This window comes from Phalacrocorax aristotelis, chromosome 3 (assembly GCF_949628215.1).
Source record: "Phalacrocorax aristotelis chromosome 3, bGulAri2.1, whole genome shotgun sequence".
NCBI classification, from domain to species: domain Eukaryota; kingdom Metazoa; phylum Chordata; class Aves; order Suliformes; family Phalacrocoracidae; genus Phalacrocorax; species Phalacrocorax aristotelis.
In genome coordinates, this window is record NC_134278.1 from 112,415,563 (window position 1) to 112,436,465 (window position 20,903).

Here is a 20,903-nt window from a genome sequence, read left to right on the forward strand (position 1 = left end):
TTCCCAGTCTTCCTATCTTCCACAACCTATCAGCTACCCATGCTGCCCAAACCATTTAGACCTTTACTAATGTGTTACTCCCTCCCACATTTGAACCGGGCAGATTGCTGCTCATGCTGCTTATTCTTCATGCAGGAAGAACACTCAGAGCACAGAGGACACAAGTTCTCTACTTTCAATTCCATTGTGGAGACCTAGCTCATGGTAAAAAGAAACTATAATTGCAAGGAAAGTTATGCTCTGACCCTTGTAACTGAGCTAGATAAGGGTACCTCCAGGGCAAGTACCTGCAATACTTTAGCAAAACCAACTGAGCGTGATGTGATGTGTTTTTTCAGCCTTGTTCAAATCTAAGCAGATTTTTAAATTGCCACAAAAGGCATATCTTGAGGAAGAAGCCAACCTTTGCCCAGCATCAGGTCCATGTTCTAGAATGTTAGAACTCTAGAGCTTCTTAAACAAAAGGTCACCATAATTTGTGTCAAATAAAATAGTAGATTTTTCTCAAATACAATTCTTGGGGAAAAAAAACCCTCAAGTTTTTTGACAGTTTTCTACTACAGTTCCACGTAAGAACCCCTACCTGTCATAGAAAGTTTCAGACCACTGTCTAATATTTCACAAATTTGCTGACAGCTGAAAGCAGGTTCTTATAGTAGCAAATATGGAACAATCTTTTTAATAGGCAGTGCTGCCAGCCTCACTTCTAGTTAATTTATCTGAATAATAATCCAAAGAGGAAACATCTAGTCTCACCACTGCCTTCATAGCACATGTTAACATTATTGCTGAAATGCAAATCTACAGAGAATTAAATGCTGTGTTGTTTCAATATTTTCGTTTTCTCCAGCCTTGACTCTATTGTTTCAATGAATAAAAGAAATACTTCCATGTAGGAGTAGAGTGCCTGAGAAGGCTTTATAAATAACATGATTTCTCTAAAGCAGAGATGTAGCCAAATTAAAGAATGTTGGACTTGCATTTCTGTTTTGTGGGTGTAAATTAACACTTTTTGTTGTTGTTAGCTTCTCTGGCATTGTTGCACATGAAAGAGTAATTAGCATTTTTAAATTGCTGGAGGTTATGGGTTCATTTTAGATTTAATTCAATTAAACTGCATCACATGCTATTGGTTGAAAGTAATGTATTGAACTAATGCATGCTGTAACTTTTCCCTTTCTTAGCATTTGTAGGTCAGACTACAGATGCTGCTACTGGAACTGCTTCAATAATTGTCAACAGCGAAGGTACATATTTCTACTCTGAATTGTCCTCTTTGTTCTGCCTCTACAGCCATAAAAGAAACCTTTGGCTTGGCACTGTTAATTGTGGAATTATTTTTTCTGCGTCTTTCATGTTTTTTATAATCTTATTCACACTTGGTTGCACTCTTATTACAGGCAATGTTGAAGGGTGAGGGCCTAAAAGCAGCAGAATCAGATGCTTAGATTAGCAGTGTGATAGCCATAATTCAGTCAGCCAGCTGTCTAATTTTACACTGGCCAGAACACACAGTGTAGCAGAAGGTTAAAGACCTCCTTTTCCACCACAACTTACTTAGCACTTTTACTGTGAGGAAAGGGTTTGCCTCCTTAGCACACTGAGTCATTATGCCCTGAATCAGGAAAAGGAATTGTCCTTAGCATAAGTAGAAATATTTATGTTGATCGTGTAAAATTACCACAATTCTTGATCCCAAGTTGCATCTGCAGTGATGAATGCACAGTGAAATGGCATATTTGTTTTTTCTGTGTCAATTTTCCTTAGCCTGTGCCTTTGCTCTGATATTGCAGGGGAAGAAGAAAAGAATATTTGGCTTGTTTTCATATTCTTCTTCAAGATTGCTAAATTATCCTCTGAAAACTTTCTGTTTATCTTTTCCTCAAGCAAGTTGTGCTATTGAGAGCTCTTAGGAGAAGTACATGTGTCTGGATCAAAATTCAGAGCTCAGGACTGATAATGTTTATGCAAACATGACGAATTGAGTGTGATTGGATTAGTTCACTTCTGGTGCATCTATGAGCCTTCATTTGAACATTTACCACAGTTTAGCTGACACATCAACTTAAAAGCTCCTATGTAACCTGATGGTAGTACATTAGGCTACAGCTCAAAATGGGAAAGGAAACAGGACTATTCACTCCAGGAGCAAACCTGGGAAGGAACTGTGACTAAAGGCAAGTCTACACAGGAACATTCAGGAAAATTAGGCAAATTAGTTGGAGATGTGAGTTTAATTTTCTCTAAGTAAGATTAATCCAAACCTTGCATGACAGCTCTAATTCAGAAACAAGGTAGCTCTAATACATTGAATAAACTGGATACCTGCCTCTTACTTCCACCTCCTTCTCTTGGTTTGGGTCAACAAATAAATTACCGCAGCAGCTCTTAAGAACTTCTTCCTTATGCCACATACAGTCCCTACTCTGGCCATTGTAAATGGCACAGTGAGAATCCAGTGCACGCTCCCAGGCCTTACTCGTTTGTATATGTAACCATGTTTTGCACTAGGTTTGTTGTGCAGAATAGTTGAGTACAAGCAGTCGTATTACTTCCCAATTCATACGCATGGCCAACTAAAATAAATATGGTCCAAACTTGAATGAAGGGAGAATGACCTGTTAAGATTGTAACACAATAAATTTTTCTGAAGGATAAGGAACAAAACTGTCTTGTGGATCTAAAACATTTACAAGCACCAGGAAAGGGAAACTGTTCAGTGCCATGAGGTTCACAGTATCAGTGTCAGTGTGAAGGGTCTCTGATAGTCTTGTGATTCATGTAGTGAGACGAATAACACATAATGTCATGCATGCACTTTGTTTCTTTCAGAAACTAAAAATCCTAAATTAAGTTACCACTGGCCTCAGATTTCATTTAAAAACTAGTAGAAGAGCAAACCTGGTCAGAACTAGGCTATAAAGCAAACAGATGCACAGAATTGGTAATGGTTCTGGTTGTTACTTCTCTCTAAAACCATCTGGCGCCTGAATTGAGTAAATTGCAATAAAATAGCAGTACTTATGTGCTTTGCTGTTGCAAGAGACACCACTTTTTTTCCTGTAGAAACCTGGCTGATTTGACCTTAACAGGTTTTACAGCACTTTTCAAAGGGCTTGTCTACACATGCATGTTTTACCACAGTCGTCGTGCTGGCATAGCTGAAACACCACAGCATTCAATGCACTGATGTAAAGCAGTTTCTGCTAGTTCAAATTATACCTAAAAGGGAAGCATTTGAAGTTGGGGGTAGGGGTGGTGTTTTATGTTAAAAAAAGGGGACAAATAAAAACCATAGGTATCATCTCTTTAAATCACCAAGTCTTAATTGCTGTATTTTCACACACCTAACCTGCACGTCATCTTACCAATTCTTTACAAGTACGGATACTTGGGAAAAATACCACTCCAATCAACTGAGTAATATCACAGGCAGAAGTAGGAGAGATACTGAAGTGAAAGGAGTGGACTATGATGAGTGAGTGAAGGCACAGGAAAGGAAAGCTGTAGAGAGCAGAGTCAGAGGAGGTTCTGAGGTAAATTTTCCCAGATGTTACCTGTGTCTGTCTAGCTGGTGCTGCTGAATTTCTGGGAAGATTTTTATTGGTTACTGAATTGCACAGCTATAACTCATCCATTATTGTAATTGGCAAAGTACTACAAATTTGAAGATTATCAGGAACATTTGATATTCTTGAAGTTGTATTATATATCTGGGACAATACAGTGTAGTTTCAATAAAAGATAGAGAGGTTAAATCCCTGCTTTAATGCAAAGTGGTGGAGAGATGTTTAACAAGTTTATAGTGATGCACTGGAAAACGTGCAGCCCAGATATGCTGCAAAGGTTCCCTCTGGGCTGGTCTCAGAAATCTACGTAGAAATCTTTTTCTGGAACTTTGTGTTCCTTTCAGTTGTTCTCTTTTATGTGACTGACTCTTCAGGTAGGTTTTGACTAAACACAAGCTTCAGTTTACCAGGACCATGTACACTTCAAATCTGTACTTTCTCTCTTAAGGAGAAAAGCTAGTACATCCAGCTGCTGTTCTTAACACGTTTTCTTTGAGGTGCATCACACCACTTTGAACCCCAGCTTTTGTTTCCCTTTTCAGCCTGCCTTCTTTCCACTAGCTCTGTCACTTAGCATATCTTCTGCTAACAGTGTGCTATTAAATGGCAAGAACTCCATAAAGTGATGATGTGTGTTGTACTTTTACATACACATGTAGGGAAGAAAAAAAGTCTTTATGGATAATTTTTTGCCTGTGAAGTTTATTGCAGCTTTGTCTGTATCTGGTACTGTCCATTGACGGCGCCATTAAGCTGGCCCGAGTGGAACAGCAGTTTGAACCAGTCTGACAACTTCCATGTTCACAGCAAAAATTCAGGGGAGGGTCAACAGAGGTTGGCAGGTCATGATTAAAGTACTCTTGAGTATTGCAGGTTAGGACTTAAATCTCACCTACATAGAACACTGCAAGATAACCCTCACTTGAGATAGGTTGTGTGCTGACTTTATGATAAAGTTATTAATCATTCATGAACAGTGAATAGGCATTATTTTGAAAGTGAGTGCACCTTCAATACCAAAGCACTACGAGTATAAAACATTCAAAATATATATTTAGATAAAACTAAATAAGCAAGGCAAACTTAGAATCTATACGCCAGCTTGTTTGAATTATACTTTCCAAAGAGAAAGTCTTTGTTTTGAATCTTCAGGGTTATGAAGGAATGTCACCTGAATTTTTACAGAATTTCTATGTATTGACATTCATCATGAACTTAAACGTTTTTGTGTACAAGACAATTCAATGCTCCTAACAAGTAATTGCATAGAAATTGTGATACCATGACACACCCAAAACTTGCCCTCATATTTATGAACTGTGTGATTTGGCAGCAAATGTTTTTCTTGTAACATTCTTTTCTGGTCACAAATACAATCTTTTTCCCTATGAATTATTATGCAGAAGCTCTGTAACCATTGGTATAATTGCATTGTTTGAGTTTTTCGTGAGTTCTAAGCACTACTGATGGCTTTTAGGCTCTTTGTCCCATTTTAAAAAGTGAGGGTTATTGCACTCTGGTATTTACTGGTTTGCCTTTGATTTTTCCACTGGCAGTTCTCATCTCGTGGGTTCTATAAAATGACAGTTGTAAAAAATCTACGCTGAGCTACCCATCTTTGCAAGAATTGACAGTAGCAGGTTTAGAAGCTCACCTGAGGACAGTATTTATACATGCAGCATTCACGCTGTTTTAAGTATTGATTGGACCCAATCCCCATCTGGTGTAAACGTGCACAAGTTTTCATCTTCATTTAGCTGTCCTATCTTATAGCAACTGTGAATGTGGCCATTCATGTTTTAGCTGATGTCTGCAAAACTTAAAAATGAAAATGAGAATTTTTGGTCTAAGTAATGATATGCTAGAATTAACTGTAATGCAGTAAGTATATTTTTCTCGTTCTTAGTGTGGGCAACACTTTACCTCACTTGAGCTGTTTCAAACTTAGGTGTACGACTTTAGGCTTCACCTAGAGTGAGCAGAGATTCATAGGCATTTCCAGACAACAGTTTTATCTCCGCCTCAAACAGATATCTAAGATATGTAAGATTAAAAAAACCTCTGAAAATACTTGTGTCTCCTCCTTGTTGAAGGAACATAGAAAACTAATTTTTAGAAAGTGGTTTTCTCAGAATTTTCTAGAATGTAGAGTTTTTTAAAAAAAAAACTTGAAAAATTAGTTAATGTTGGACAAGATGAGTCCCACCCCTCTTGCCATCTGTCTTTAACTCTGTTGTCCCTGGTGCTGATTTCCCATCTGATTTCCCTGGCAAGAAATAATTGCTTTCAACAAAATGGTTGCTGGTAATACAAAGTTCTGGTATTAACTGTGAGTGCATGGGTCCAGATTCTGCTTTCATGCACGCTGGTCTACGTTTGTGGTGACTGCTATCGTTCACAGTTAGTGTGGTATTTGTAGCTAAGAACAGAATGTGGCTTTTTCTCTAAAGCTTGGGTTAAGCCTGCCTGGACTGTTAAACTGCAGTAGGTACTGCATTTCTCTGGCCGGTTTGAAAGCAGACTTTAAGTCTCTGACCTTTAAAGAAAGTTAAAGAAAAGCTTCTGACTGTGATCCAGTGCAGCGTGGTCTACCTTGAATTTGCACATATGGATTTAAGCAAACAGCCTTCCTTATCGCCTTGGGCCACTAGCTCTAAAGTCTAATAATAATATACATGTCAGTACAGCTAAATAGTTCAGCAAGATAATGCAGCAAGACATGTGGATAGAGTCTGAGATTCTAGGCAGCACAGAGTCCAGGCAAAAATTAAATATCTTTTTGTTCCACTGATTGATTTCCTGCCTTTTACTGTTTGCACTGCTGCACCCTATAAGCTTTCAAAATATATGCTTGGCAGAATAGGTGCAGTTTGCCTTTGAATGTTTCCTCAAGAGGATTCAGATATCTTTGATAGCATTTACTTGTTGCGGAAGGTTTTTGTTTTTGTTTTTTTTTTATCTGAGATGCCCATCATTGTCTGTTGAAAAGCAGGGCGTTGGCTTTAAATGCTGAGGTTTTGCTTTTCATATGCAGCTGTTCTGTACCAAACCATTGACAGCAGAATTTCTTTGGAAAGCTTGGGCCCCTCCCTCTGAGATCACTATATTATTCTTTCCATTGTCCTGCTTTCTTTTCAGATCATATTTAGGGAGACAAGCTTTGCACGTTTCTTATTCAAAGGGCTTTGAAGTTGCATTCAACAAAATAATGTATTTAAAAACATAAATATTTATTTACAGAGTAATTCAGTTCATTACAGAATTGGTAGCCTGTAATGATTGGCAATCCTTAAAGGAATCTTCAGCGGGGGCGGGCTGAGCCTGTAAATCAAGGAACAACTGACTTATTGAATTTAATACCTGAGTGATTAATAATAAATTTTAATTTGAAGGCACCCATGCCTGAAGGTCTCTAGGTGTTGTAACAGAGATTAAAAAAAGAAAGAACGAAAGAAAGAAACTGCAGTAAAAGAAGGCAACTTGCATGTCTGAAGAAAAACAAAATATCTGGAACCTACATACATGAACCTCCTCACTTAACTGTAAAATAAACTACAAGAATGAAAAGGATCTTAGATGTGCTTTGAGATACTGCTTTGCTTCTGCATGTATAGCTTTGCTTAGACCATTCTAGTGGCCAGCTTTAAGTGCAGAAGAATCTGTCACCCACCTTCTTTACTCACTTATGATAAAGCTTTCCTTAGACATAGGCATTAGCTTTCTGGGCTTTGGTGGCAAGCTGATTCTGGTTTTCGTGGTGGTTAGGGGCCCTAACTTGAAATGTCACAGGTAAATGGAGCAAGCCTGCTTCTCTGAAATCTAAAGAGCATGCATAATTTTCATAGCTGTCTGAAATAGTCTCTGTTTCCAGCTGATGGGAAAATTAAAATTTTTATGGCATTTTTGGCATATGAACTCAATAATCACATTAATGCTTTTCTCTTCCAAGTGCTACTGGAATATTGTAGGAAAATGCAAATATCACCATATTTGCATAATATCAGTGTATGCCCCCCATGCCCGCTGTGACTAGTACAGTGATTCTTTAGAGTTCATAGAAAACACCAAGATGAGTCTAGGGAAAGCCCATACATGACTTTTCCCAAAGAAATACATATTGCATTTGTTGTGCAGTGTAGCATTCGTTAGTCCGTTGATCTTTTTTATTATCTTCTCAAATCTTTGTATATTTGAAAATGCCAGTAATGCATACATTTTTAGTGGGGGATTTTTGGAAAAAAAATTGAAATCCTCATCTGAAATGTATTGTAGAAAAGCAAGGAACTGTTTTACAGAATTTATTGCAAAAATTGATATAAAAACCAGAATGTCTTCTCTCTAGGACAGAACGCTATTGTAATAGTCCCAGGAGCCAACCTGCTTTTAAGTTTTGAAGACCTGAAGAGGGCTTCTGATGTCATCCGTAAAGCCAAAGTGGTTGTTTGCCAGCTAGAAATAACCCCTGCTGTTTCTCTTGAAGCTCTGAAAATGGCACGTGCCAGTGGAGGTAATTTAACATAAGCCATTCTGTCTCCCTCATATGTGTTGCATGAAAAATATTCTTTATCGTGCTTTCTAAATAAAGATCCTGTGGTCTATTCTGGTTTCTGTCACACTGGTTTTATTTAGAAACGAAACAATAGCCAACAAATTTGTGCTACACTAATGAAAACTGAATTCAGTTTTAAAATTTTGCAGTGTTTACCTTGAATGGCAAATCAACCCATTCCATTATAATCTCCCCGTATAAGTCTGGTGCTGCCTTTCCTCCTATTTTCATGCTGTGACTAAATACAGTATAATGTTGTTAGGTCAGGAACTGTGGGCCTGACTCTGGTATTATTATAGAGCAGAACAAGCATAATGAATGCAACTCAGTAAACTTCCACAAACAATAAAGTGAATGAAATGGCCTCAAAACCAGATTTACGCCCTTGTTCTCCCAGCATAGTAGTAGGTATGGCTGTGGTTTTCTATACAGAAGTTAAGATCCTTAAAGAAAAAAAAAAAAAGCTTTTTCTTCTTAACCAAAATATTTAAAGTGTGACTTGGCATGCTGCCATTGAATAGACAGAGTCATGGTCTGTGATATTATTAGTAAATCGTTACTGCACTGTACTTTTAAACGTAGACCATTGTTCCTTCAGTGTAGTATATACATAGATAAAAGCTGACATTTTGCTTGAACAGGATGGGGTTTCACTACCGACATGGTGTTTTTGTTGTTTAAGTGCCTGTAGCGCTTTTATTTATTCAAGCACAATTACCACTGTATTTGAACACTATATAATGATGCCAGTGAGGCATCTGTATGAGATCAAAAATATGTTCTCATCTATCTGGGACATAAGACTGGGAGGGAACAGTTCATAGTATGGTCAATCACGCAGCATGTCAGGGATGGAACTGGGATCAGAACTACTAGTTCCTTGCAGCTGGGCTCAGGCTTGCTCCAGTAGATCATACTGCGTTGGGATTGTTGACTCTTCAGTCCTCCTCCTGCACTGAGGTCTGTTGTGCACCTGTTGTGATCACTAGCATGCAGGCACTCGTGAAGATGTCAGATGTAGCAGAACCTTATGCATTGTGTTCATGTGTTTTGTGCTGATTTAAGCAGCTATGTTAGATGCCAGGCTGGGCTCTGAAAGTGTGGTGGTAATAGTCATAAACTCCATAAACAGAACTGTACATGGGGAAAAATTACTTTTTGACTTCTGTTTGAAATGTCAAAACTGGACTCGTGCGTGTCTAGATAAAAATCAAAAACTTCAGTTAACTGAGTAGCACCTGGGATGCTTAAAATATATGTGTGCGGGGGGAAACAGACCTTACTATATTTTTTCGTTATGGTTTATGAAAATGGATAAAAGCCTTCTTAATCTAGTGGTTACTGGACTATAGTTGAATCATGAGTCAATATCCATGACTTATTTTGTCTAATTCTAACTCTCTGCATAGTTTTGGTAAAGTTGCTTCACACTTTTGTCACCCCCTTACAGCAAGATGCCAGCCTGTGACAGAAGAAAAGGTAGGATTTTTGTAAAGGCAATTAAAAATCCAAACCTGATATACAGAACAGACATGCAAGCATTTAGCAACTGTAGACAGCACAATATATCAAGAAAAGACAGCAGTTAACTCTGGGCCAGCTATAGTTCCGTGCTGTCATTGTGCAGCTCTCATATCAGGAAAGTTTTGGTTGCTTCTTATTTAAAGCAGTAGGCTACACACGTTCAAATGTCATGTGCAGTCAAATCTAAGTAAACAGCTGAGTTTGTAGCACCGTAAAAATCTATCCTTAGCCAACTGTAAATTGTTAATGCAATTTCCCTTCTTTTAGCCTGCAATACCCTCATGTATAATGCAGTACTGCAAGTTAGGATGCGCACTAGACTATTTTTGTTTAAAACAGATGCATACCCAGATGCTTCAAACCTCTGTTTCAATTTTTTTTTTTTGCTGTTTTTCTTCATTCTTACTGAAAGAAATAAACAGTAAGATGGAGAAAGAAAGTGGACGCGCAGGCAAGAGCCCTTTGCTTCTGTTCAGTAAATATCACCTGGATCTGTAAGCTAGAGAGGGATGTCTCATGGTCTGACATCCTCTCCTTGTGGCACTGATTATTAAAGGTCCCTCTTGGGAAGGGAGGGAGGGAGGAAGGAAAGAAAAAAAGGAAGGGAGGGAAGGAAGATGACTAATTATATGAAATGGACATAAAGTTTAGTGGAAATCTGGAAAATTCTAGGTTTTTAATGGCCACATGTTGGCCATTAAAAAGCTGCTGCTGTTTCCAGGAGTGGGACCACTTCATTGATGGGCAAAATGTTATTGTATATCAAAGTCTGTAAAGCAGTTTTTGGGCTTCTGTAATGACAGATTCTATAAAGATGGCTGATAATGTCCAGCCTATTAATATTGCAGTGAAGAATGAAAATGTATCATAATGAGGGCTGGAAGCAGCCTCAGTTGTCAAGGTTGCTGGTCACTTGCAAGTAAAGGGTCAATTTTTCAGGTCTAATTTTCTAATCTTGGGCTCCAATTTTTCATAACAGCCTTTTGTCTGTGGTTAAATTCTTTATAAAATTTCCACCAAAGCATAGTGGCTGCAGAAACCAAGCAACAGAAAAATGCCTCCCACCCTGCCCCATTTTAAAGTATGGATACTGGCTACCTTAAAATGTACTTAAGACTTGATAGCAAGGGACTTACTTTTAAAGATATGCCTTTGCAACAATGTGGAAGTCTGCCTGATTTTTGCTGTATTATCTGCCTTTGGAAAATACCTTTCACATAGTCTTGAGAAATTGTTAGAGCTTCCCAGCTAGCTTCCCCTGAGAATTTGTCCACACCAGCAGTTGTTGATTTGGGCAACATGACTTTCAGTGTAATTCCTGAATTTGGTTTTAGGCAACTTTTTTTATACTGTTAAAGATCTCTTGTAGGACCAGGAAGTGCAGAGCAGGAGCTTGCTTGATATGAATAGAGAAGAGACAAAGGTGGTTGGGAATGGTGGGGAGTAGAGTTCAGACAAGGGAAGTCTAGGAAGGATTTGCTTGATTTTGGGGGTGACAGTGGAAGAAAAAAGAGAGAAACTGAAAGTGGAACAGAGGATAGGATTTATTGAACAGAGATTGGAGTATGGGGGTAGTGTCAGGGAGTAGGCTGTGGGTACTGAAAGTGGGAAAAGTGTAGGAGAGGTGGCGTAAAGAGAAACAATGTGATGAAAGTCAAGTGAAAAAGGTTACTATTGCATAGTGCCTATGCAAGGAGGCATAAAGAATGGCAGCTAGGTAAGGAGAATGGATCTTGGCAAAGGAAAAAGAATTTGGGCAGAAAATAATTTGGTGTTCCTCAGGGGGACCAAACCAATTACCCTGTTCACAAGCCATGCTCTTCTTCACAGCCTGAAAGAGAATCTTGGGGTTCTTCTATCTCCCCCCTGCTCAGCAAATATTAAATATAGGAGCAAACTAATAGTAAAGTACTACACCCTGCTAATGATGAGTCTGTATTACTTAAAACCCAAGTTGGAACACTTCCAGTGCAGCTCCTGACCCATGTATATGTTGGTATGATACCACATGACAAGAGTTTGCTTTCCAATATGTGCTGTTTGTTTGTTTTACCTAGGAAAGTATACCTTAAAGATTTGTCTTGAAAAAAAACTATTAGCGCTGCAATTCAGAAAATAGGAAATGCAAGAGTTAATGTTGCCTGTGAAACCTTAATTTGTCTCCTTTCTGCATATGTATTATGTTGCAGTCTTTAATTATATGATCACATGCTGTTTTTCAGTGGTACGTGATCATATAATTAAAAGGTTTATTATAATGCATACTGTATTGTAATAATATAAGGGATCCAAATTAAGATTTCATTGGAAATCCTAATCGTGGCATTTTCTGACTTCTGAGTAAATGTCTTTGTTGCTTTAATACTCTTCTTAATGAGGCAGATAGAGAGGCATGATGAAGTTGTACAGTCAAAAGCTAAAACTTTCAGACTGTTAATCAAAATGGTCATCTCCTAAAGTTCTCGGTACTGAGAGTTCAGAAGTCTCTGTGCATGTTTCTCTTTTAGGGCATTAACTGGGATTCAGAAGTGTGCAGGGTATCTGAATATTATGTGCTATAGCTTTGGTTCTAAATATGTGTTTAGGACTGGACATTTAGGCATGCAAGTTGGAAGATTTGATCACTTACTATAGGGAATATTTCTAAAGTAAGAGTGTGTTGCCTTTTATAAAAATGATGGCCTTGTGGTTAAGACACAGAAGTATTAATCATAAAATTGGCAAAGTGAGAAACCAAGTCTGCAGATTTCCTGTGTTAACAGTGAGTAAGTCACTTATACTGTCCTCATGACAAACCTTTTCTGCTGTTATACGGGGCCTTAGGCTACAGTTTAAAGTTAGGTTAACTAACATATTCTACCACGTGTTAAGTTTAGGTCTAGCTCTGCCAGATAGCACGTCAAAAATATACAGTGTCTTGTCTACACTACAGTTTTATAATGTGGCAGTTTGAACAAGTTAGGTAACACATTCAGAAGCACGTTTAACTCCTTGTCTGGACATGCCCTTCATTACTCCATCCCCCTGTTTCTCCATGTACAGAAGGCAGATAACAACACTGAAAAAATGCTAGAAATAAATCAGTTCTTGTAAAACTTAGTAAAATCGTGGAAGAAGCATCATCAGTTAAACAAATTACAGGCTTTTTCCACCTTTTTTTAAATTTAATAATTTCTTGGTTATTTTTCTGTTGATTCTGTTCCCATCACGACAGGTGCCTGCACATGAATTAGAAGGGAGCTTTAATATAATAAAAAAAACTTTTAGCAGTTCTATAAAATGCGGACACAGAAACTGAGATCCATTTGTGTGATAATAATAAACACTGGGGGCTTTGAATTAATCACAGGGGTGTTTCAGGTGATGGTTTATGAATCTTAAAGACACTAGAGATTTAGACTTACTTTCTTTTTCTTTCTTTTTTTTTTTTTTTCAGTAAAGACTTTATTTAATCCAGCTCCAGCCCTTGCTGACCTAGACCCACAATTTTATACCCATTCTGACATCTTCTGCTGCAATGAAACTGAGGTAATGGTCATATGCCATGTTAAAGAGGGAGTCTTAAGCAGTAAAATTTCAGAGAGCTTCTGTTCTCAGAAATGCAGTATAAGGAGCAGGAAAACTGCTCCTCTTATATAGGACTTTTGGAGGTGACATGTTTGATCCGTGACCTAACAAGCAAAGAGGAGTATTTTAGGATACCTTTAGATTACACTGAAAATTAAATTAATTGTTTGCAGTGGGAAAGTTGTGTCCAGCCTTCCTTACAAGTAGATGAGTAAAACAAATCCATAAAAGGACACTTTTAAAATATTATCACTGAGTGGTAAATATTAAAATATATCTTTGTCCTTGTTCTGTGGTCCCTTGATATGATTAGCAGGAATGCGCTAGCCATAGTCTTCTGACAGTTTTAAACTTGCTTGCCAGGAGGTGATGCACACATGCTGCACTTGATGGTAAATAGTAGTTTCAAATGCCTCTTCCTGTCAGATCTGTTTTCGGTGAATCTGTTTCTCTGGCTCTTCAACTATATGTTTTCCTTTTTTTTTTTTCCCTCCTTTCTCTCTATTTGCTAATTCAAGTGTGTTATTTCTCCCAAAGGAAATTATTTTTATCACAAGAGACAAATTAAGCTCATCTCATAAGGCCTTCATTTAAATTTCCTATTTATTAGCATTATGCATGTTGTGTTCCTTCCCTTCACCCTCTCTTTATATAAACAGGAACATGGGAGAAGCAACCTAGTGGGTAGAAGCCATGCCTTGATTATAGTTGAAGTTATCTCCAACAAACATGATTTCTGCAATGAACATGTTACCTTTGGGTGGAAAATAGGGGGAAGAGCTAAGAGAAAAGCATGGCCCTGCTTACTTATAGGATTTTTTTGTCTGATGACAATATCTGTCAAGACTCAGTTACCCTCTTCTGAAATTTCTGTTAAAATCCATCACAAATCATATCAGAAGTTCTCAGTTCACAAGTCTTCAAGCATTTAAAGGTCAGTCTAAGTAACCCAAATGGACATCCGAATTTTATTCTGGGATGTTTCCGCCTGTGTCTGCCAAGTTCAGATACTCCAAAGCATTCAGGACTTAGCAAACTAGCAAGGTGGGAGATGCCACATCTCCTCAGGTCTCTGGAAGGCAAAGTTTCTAGTGTAACTGGCAGTGATATCATTTGTGGCTCAGACATTGTCCAACAGCTATCACAATTCAATTATATGTGATGAAGAGAATACTAAGGCAAAGTGTTTATTCTTGTTCAGGGGACTGGCAGGACACCCATATGGTGTTTTCTTCATGCTTTCAGAACGCACTTATGCCTGGACTATGCCCCTGGATTGGCTAAATGGTGTAACGGCGCACATTTTGGGCTAAGAACACCCATACTCTCCCACCAATTTAGTAAATGTCATCCGTTGTTTGCTTTTTTCATAATGTCACCAGTTACTTTTTTTTTCCCTTGCAAAAACTTATCCCCCATATGTTAGAAACCAAACTTTGTTTTTCATTACTTGTCTATTCCTGACTTTTCTCTCATTGCTCTTTGCAACACACATGTTAAAGTTTTCCCTTTGTTAGACTTTATTGCTAGAGGACAGTCTTGAAAGAGACATTCTTTGAGAAGTTTAGCTTGCTGGAGCCAGGGTGTATTATTATTACCACCACATGGAGAAAAGAAAATTAATTCTATTTGGAGAACAAGAAATACAGGTGCATAATTATAATAGATCCCTGCTCATTCATTTACCTTTCCTGCAGAGCTGGGGTACAGTTTGCATTCATTCTGCTATTTTCTTTTAAGAAGCAATTACCATTGGTAGATAGCTGGGATCACTGTATGCACAGACACAGAAATACGCTCTCTACTGTTGAGGAGGCTTCTCTCTTCTGAATTTATGGAAATGGTAGACCTGTGGAAGTTCCTGCCAGCCATATCATGCGAGCATGGATCCAAGTGTGCGACTCCTACAGCATATTCTGAGAACAAGAACGGCACATGAATACCTTTGCTTTTAACAATAACCTTTTCATACTTTACAATGAAATCAATTACATTGGCATGACTGTAATAATCAATTATGTTTGATTTCATCCCCTCTGTGTGCCTGATTTGTTACTGAATTGATTTTCAGGGATGAACTATTGCCATTGTTCCTTTCTTTTTGCTGAGAAAAGAGGAAAATGAAGCATTTGTTTTTCTTATGTCACAAGTTTGAAAGTTGTTTTTTAGTAATTGTTATATATTCATATGCCATCTGTTTTCTGTTTTCTTTCATGACTCTCTTTAATTTCAGATCCCTGTAATGTATGCGCTTAAGAAGTTTGGTGTAGAGATAAATGTTTACATACCCAAACAAAGGTTACCAGTCACATCTCTGTGTGGCACTTAAAAGCAATAAAATCATTGTACAAATCTTAAAGATAATTCTAATTTTTTAAACTTCATCCATTCAACCAACTACATCTGCATGTCCTTTACCTTCTTAAATCAGGAAGTACCTAAAGACTCCAGAATATATACCGGGGAAAATATAATTTTGTACTTTTTTTTATTTCCATCAGTATCTACTAGCAGTCACAGTCAAAAAAGAGCAATTGGATAATATGGACCTCTGGTCTGAGCCACTATGACCATTCTTGTTCTTTGGATTTTTATTTTTCTCTGTGGCCAAATTTACTGAATGTGGTGTTTACAGCTGCCTCCCTGAGATGTGTTCCAGCTCCATTGCCCCTCCTACGTGGTATTTCTAAGTCTCAGATAACTTCCTTCTAGCCCAAATCCTATTTATGTTCCAGCCTTACTCCTTTTGGGGATCTTTTATTTTTTATTTGGGATTTTTAGGTACTACCAGAAAAAAACCCAATGTATTTCTGCTTTATCTTATTTCTTTTAAATAGTTTTTTAAATAGTTAATAAATCATCTTGAGTTTAAAGATGAACTCTTTAGAGCTATCCAGTTCAACTGTTTCTAAAACATTCTTTTTAACACAGACATATATGCTAAGACAAGATTAAATTTACACTGATTTTTTCTATTGATTTTTTTCTATGATTTTTTCTATGGCTTGGTTTGGCTTTCTTAGTCATTTAAATTTATAAATATTTCTCACACGATTTTACCAAACAGTCCTTATCGTTCTTTTTTTACCAAGAAATACCTTTAAATGATAAAATCCTGTGGTTTGTGGATATTATGTGAATGATATGTTCGTAACAGAAGGTTACGTTAGCCGTAAAACAGAAAACTAGCCATTTAGCTTAAGATGTCTCATACGCTATGTGGAGTGTTGTGTTGTTCAAGATGAGAAAAAGGTGGTAGTCCTTGTGATTAGCTGAATTATTACTGGTCAGAAGTTTCTGTTATTTACCGCCATGAAGGTCAGCAGTTTTGATCTGCGATGCCTTTGTCACAGAATAAAAGTTTAAAAATGTCAACTACAGTTTCAGCCAGCCATGGGATGTCGGGTCGCAAGCACGCGCGTATCAAATACGACATCACACTTTATACTCCATCCTTCATTAAATGCTTTAGGATTTAATGAAATCACATACGGTATTTGGTATAACAGCACAGCTTGTTCTTATGGATTTATGTGCTAGGGAGAAGCAAACAAAATTATACTATCAGTGAATTATCTACCATTAGTTTGTCTAGAAGGCTCTTCACAAGCTGTTCTTTTCACTCTTGCTTGTTGCAATAATAAATTTTTTTTATGTCTGACATTACTTTCTTTTTATGTGGTTCGTGAACAAAAAAAAGCAGAACAAATCTTGCAAGGTTATCAGTTCTTTCTTTGCTTAGCCTGTAGTTCAGTTTTATCTTTTCCCAGAAAGATCAAACTTGTTGAGACTAGTTTGTTAATTCCCAGATGTAGCACAGCCTAATCCCTGAGGTTTGTGCAGGAATGTGCTAGTTCTCCATTGCCTTGATTCTTCTAATGAAAAATAAATGTATCCAATGTCATCTTAGTGAAAACCAAGGGTTGTTGTTTTCAGTCATCTATAAATGTTGAAAAAGAGACAACCCTATACAAGATGAGCTTGTTGGAATACTTACCATTTTTTTCCCACGTATTTGTGCAATTCCTTGCTGCAACATGGCTCTAGGCACAACCACAATGTCAATACAGTTCATGTGTTGTTTTTCTTATTTAGTGTGTGCATGCAGTTACATAGCCCTGCAGGTTAGGAACCAAAATATACTGCACATCAGCGATTTCCATTTAGTCCTAAACATTTTGAAGAACAGCTGCTTCTCCGTTCAAAGAATACTGAAGAGCCCTTCAGGAGACGGAAAACTCCTAAATGGTTACAGCAAATGATTTAGTTTGTCAAGCTATTTTGAATGCAAAACTGGGAACGGCTTTCTCCCTAATGTAAAATGGGTATCAGACTTCTGATCTAAATAAGAAAGGCCTAGCAAAGATTTAATTAATGCTGACAGAATACTTTGGGGTAGAAAGCAGTACAGCTAAATATAAGTTAATTGCTAATTTTGTTAAATAAAGCTGCAAGATGTATAAAAACAATACAGAAAAATAGGTACTATCCTATTTAAGATATTTCCTTTGAAGAGTTATTGTCTATTACTAGAGGCTAGATAATTTTTAGAAGAAATATTAATAATTTAAATTCTTGTTAATATGTCCAAAATCAAGACACAGTATTGACTTTTACAAGATTCAGAAAATATCAAGTTTATAAAACTGTATTTGGAGTCTTGGGTTAGGATGTTTAAGATAGTGCTGATTAATATAGAGAGATTAATACTAAGGATAGTCTTTCTAAAGAAAAAAAATGGATATATCTAGTAGTCAAAATAAAAATAGGTCCTTTAGAATTAAAATATTTCAGAACATCTCTTGAATTTGCCTTTTCTGTTTTAAGTAATGGAAAGCTACTATTGCTCCATTGCATAGAAGTTGCCAGCAATTCACAGTATATTTTAATTCCAACTTGGTTCTAAACCCTGTTTTATCAGTTGCTGGAAACTATGAAATTTCCCATATTTAGTCTAAAATGAAAGATGTTACTTTTGGGAGGGAAGGGAGTAGCTTCAAGCCAATTAATTTCAATCAGTTTTTAATTATTCCAGCACGATAAGTATTTCTGCCTGTATGTATGTAAAAATTTTATAATTTGAAACAACTGGAACTGGCTTGGCTTGTGGCCTGATTTTCAATTGCTTATGTGCCAAATCTGTCTCACTACTTCTTTGGGACTGTTCACATGTGTTAGAATTAATGAGATTGAGTACTTGTTCTGTCATTCTCAAAGAAATCTCTGAAGGTACAAGCCAAGTTTGTAGCCAACTGGCTTACTGTGTTTAAATATTTAAAATAAAAAATATTTTAAATTATCGTGTATAGTTTTAGATGGGTTAGTCTTAAAAGTGACACAGTTTCCCTATTATTATTTATTAATTCTGTTCCAGCAGTACCTGGCAGCATTTCCAAAGTTGTTATTGAGCTAGGTGCACAAAAAACAGTCCAAATGATGCACTGCTCCCGAAAGAATTAAGACTTCTTGTTATTTTACCAGTTTATAGTTGCTGAGGGTCATAGGATCGTAGAATTTGGGAACAGACCGCTGGAGGTCTCTAGTCCAGCACCCTGGCAAAGCATGGCCAGGTTAGGTCAGATTGCTCACAGCTTTGCCCAGTCAAGTTTTGAATCTCCGAGGATGGAGATTGCATGACCTCTGGGCACCTGTTTCACTGCTTCGTCACCCTCATGGTGAAAAAGCTTGTCCTAATACTGGAATTTCCCATGTTCCAGCTTGTGCCTGTTGCTTCTAGCCCCTATCCCTCTACACCTTCAAGAAGAGCCTGGCTCCATCTTCTCTATACCCACCCATTAAACTGCTGTAGACAGGAATTGGGTCTTCCCGTCAGTTTATGTTCTTAAGGCTGAACAAATGCACTTCTCCCAGCCTCTTGTATGTCCTGGTCTCTGGCCCTCTGACTGTGTTGGTGGCCTTCCGCTGGATTTGTTGTAGTATGTCAGTGTCTTGTGCCAGGTATCCCAAAACTGGATACCGTGCTGCAGACTTGATTTTGCAATTGCTAAGTAGAGCATCCAGAACATCTCTCTGAAAGCGGCTGTGTAAGCCATAGGCTGCCCCAAATGCACCACAGCTAGGAACACTTGGCAAAGGTTCATATCAACATTTCATTCTCACTTTTAGTCAGTGTAAACTAGTACTGCTGTTGAAAGAAGTTAATTGTTTTGGGGGTGGTGTGGGATTGGGGGTGGCGTTAGTTTTAACACAGGTCTGCCTTGCAATCCAGTTTATTTCCTGGATGCATAAATGGCTGTGCTGGCACTAGAGAATGGGCCATGTGGACAGGAGCAGAAGGGAAAAAACCAGGACCATTTTTTTTCTGTAGCAGAGCTGGTTTGTGTCAATTTACTGTGACTAGACTCCACACTCTAAAGAGGCATGGAGAGTTAACTAAGTTTAGTGAGGATTATGGCCAAGAACCTTCATATCTGTCAAATTAAAAGCTTCAGTTACATTTCTCTTCCACTTTTGTAAACAAAATTAAGAAAATTGTATGTAGATTAATTATATAATATCTGTCACAGGTTTATTCTGACAGCAGTTTTGTGGAATGTCCTCTTGCTTTAATAGGTCCATTTAACTGAGGAGTTTTATGAGACTAGCTGCAGAAAAATAAAATTCTTAATTTGCTGCTCTTTTGTGCAGTACTATGGCAAATGTCCACATTGGGCTTTTAGTATTGTTATTTAATTTTTTCTTTACATAACCATTAGTTATTTCCTTCAATTGTACCACAGTTTGTTTTTTAAATAAGATTCTACTGAAGGGAGGAACTTAAAAACTCACCACAGTATTTAACATCAGTTGACATTTACCGCAATCTCTAATTATTGGCACAGAATCTGTCTGGCTTCTGCTGCTTTTATGGTTCTTCCAGCTTGTCCCAGTGTTTTTTAGTTTTGCCATCCTGCTGTAGATGAGTTACATGATAGTGGTTTCAAGCAGTTGAAGATCTGCTTTTATACAGACTCTATCTGTTCAAAATAATTTTGTTTATTGATATAAGCAGTGTAAAGATGAAAAGAAAGATATCTGCAAAACCTTTCACATATCGGTCCCGGAACAATTCTTTCACTACCCAAGCAAAAAATCCTGTTGACTTTGGGCACAGCAATCACAAAGAGGGGTACAATGTTAAAACTAAGCAGACAGCACGTGCCTTTCATTAGGAAGAATATTATATTTAAGTACTTCATTTACCTTGCTCATGAGCTTACAGAAGTGCAAATACCAGGTAAATAAACCCAAATTAGATTTACTGTTTCTCTACCAAAACCAAATCCACTTTCACCCTGGAGGCTTTGCAACATAGAATGTTTGGAATTAGTGCACATCATGAAGTACACAGGAGATTCAGTTAGCCAGTTTCATTCAAGGATTCGTGTTAATCCATTTTTATTTGTGTGACATGATGTGCTAGGTGTTCTGAATACAGGAATGCATAGTTACTGCTCCAGAGATCTTAAAATTCATGATGAGACACAGACTCCTTAGATGCTTGAATATTAGAATAGAATATATGTTTATTTTAATACTATTTATTATCTATCCTTTGTTTCTCCAAAGACAGTATTGGTGTATTGACTCCTTGCAAGCCTTGCAAGAAGATACATTCAAAAGGCTTTGTGAGATACTTTTTGAAACAAATTTTCTTACTTAAAAATACTTTTATAACCTTTTAAAAGCTGAAG

General features: G+C 37.4%; 1 protein-coding gene across 4 annotated transcripts in view; it reads left to right on the forward strand.

The window, feature by feature from the left end:
• The window catches only part of RBKS (ribokinase), a 70,802-nt gene that overhangs the window by 26,720 nt on the left and 23,179 nt on the right, over nucleotides 1-20,903 (forward strand). For all 4 annotated transcript variants that reach the window (XM_075089117.1, XM_075089113.1, XM_075089114.1 and 1 more), the window contains 3 exons: nucleotides 1,185-1,247; nucleotides 7,912-8,076; nucleotides 13,079-13,170. In XM_075089117.1, the coding sequence (XP_074945218.1) occupies nucleotides 1,185-1,247; nucleotides 7,912-8,076; nucleotides 13,079-13,170 (320 nt within the window). The remainder of the gene's footprint in view (nucleotides 1-1,184; nucleotides 1,248-7,911; nucleotides 8,077-13,078; nucleotides 13,171-20,903) is intronic.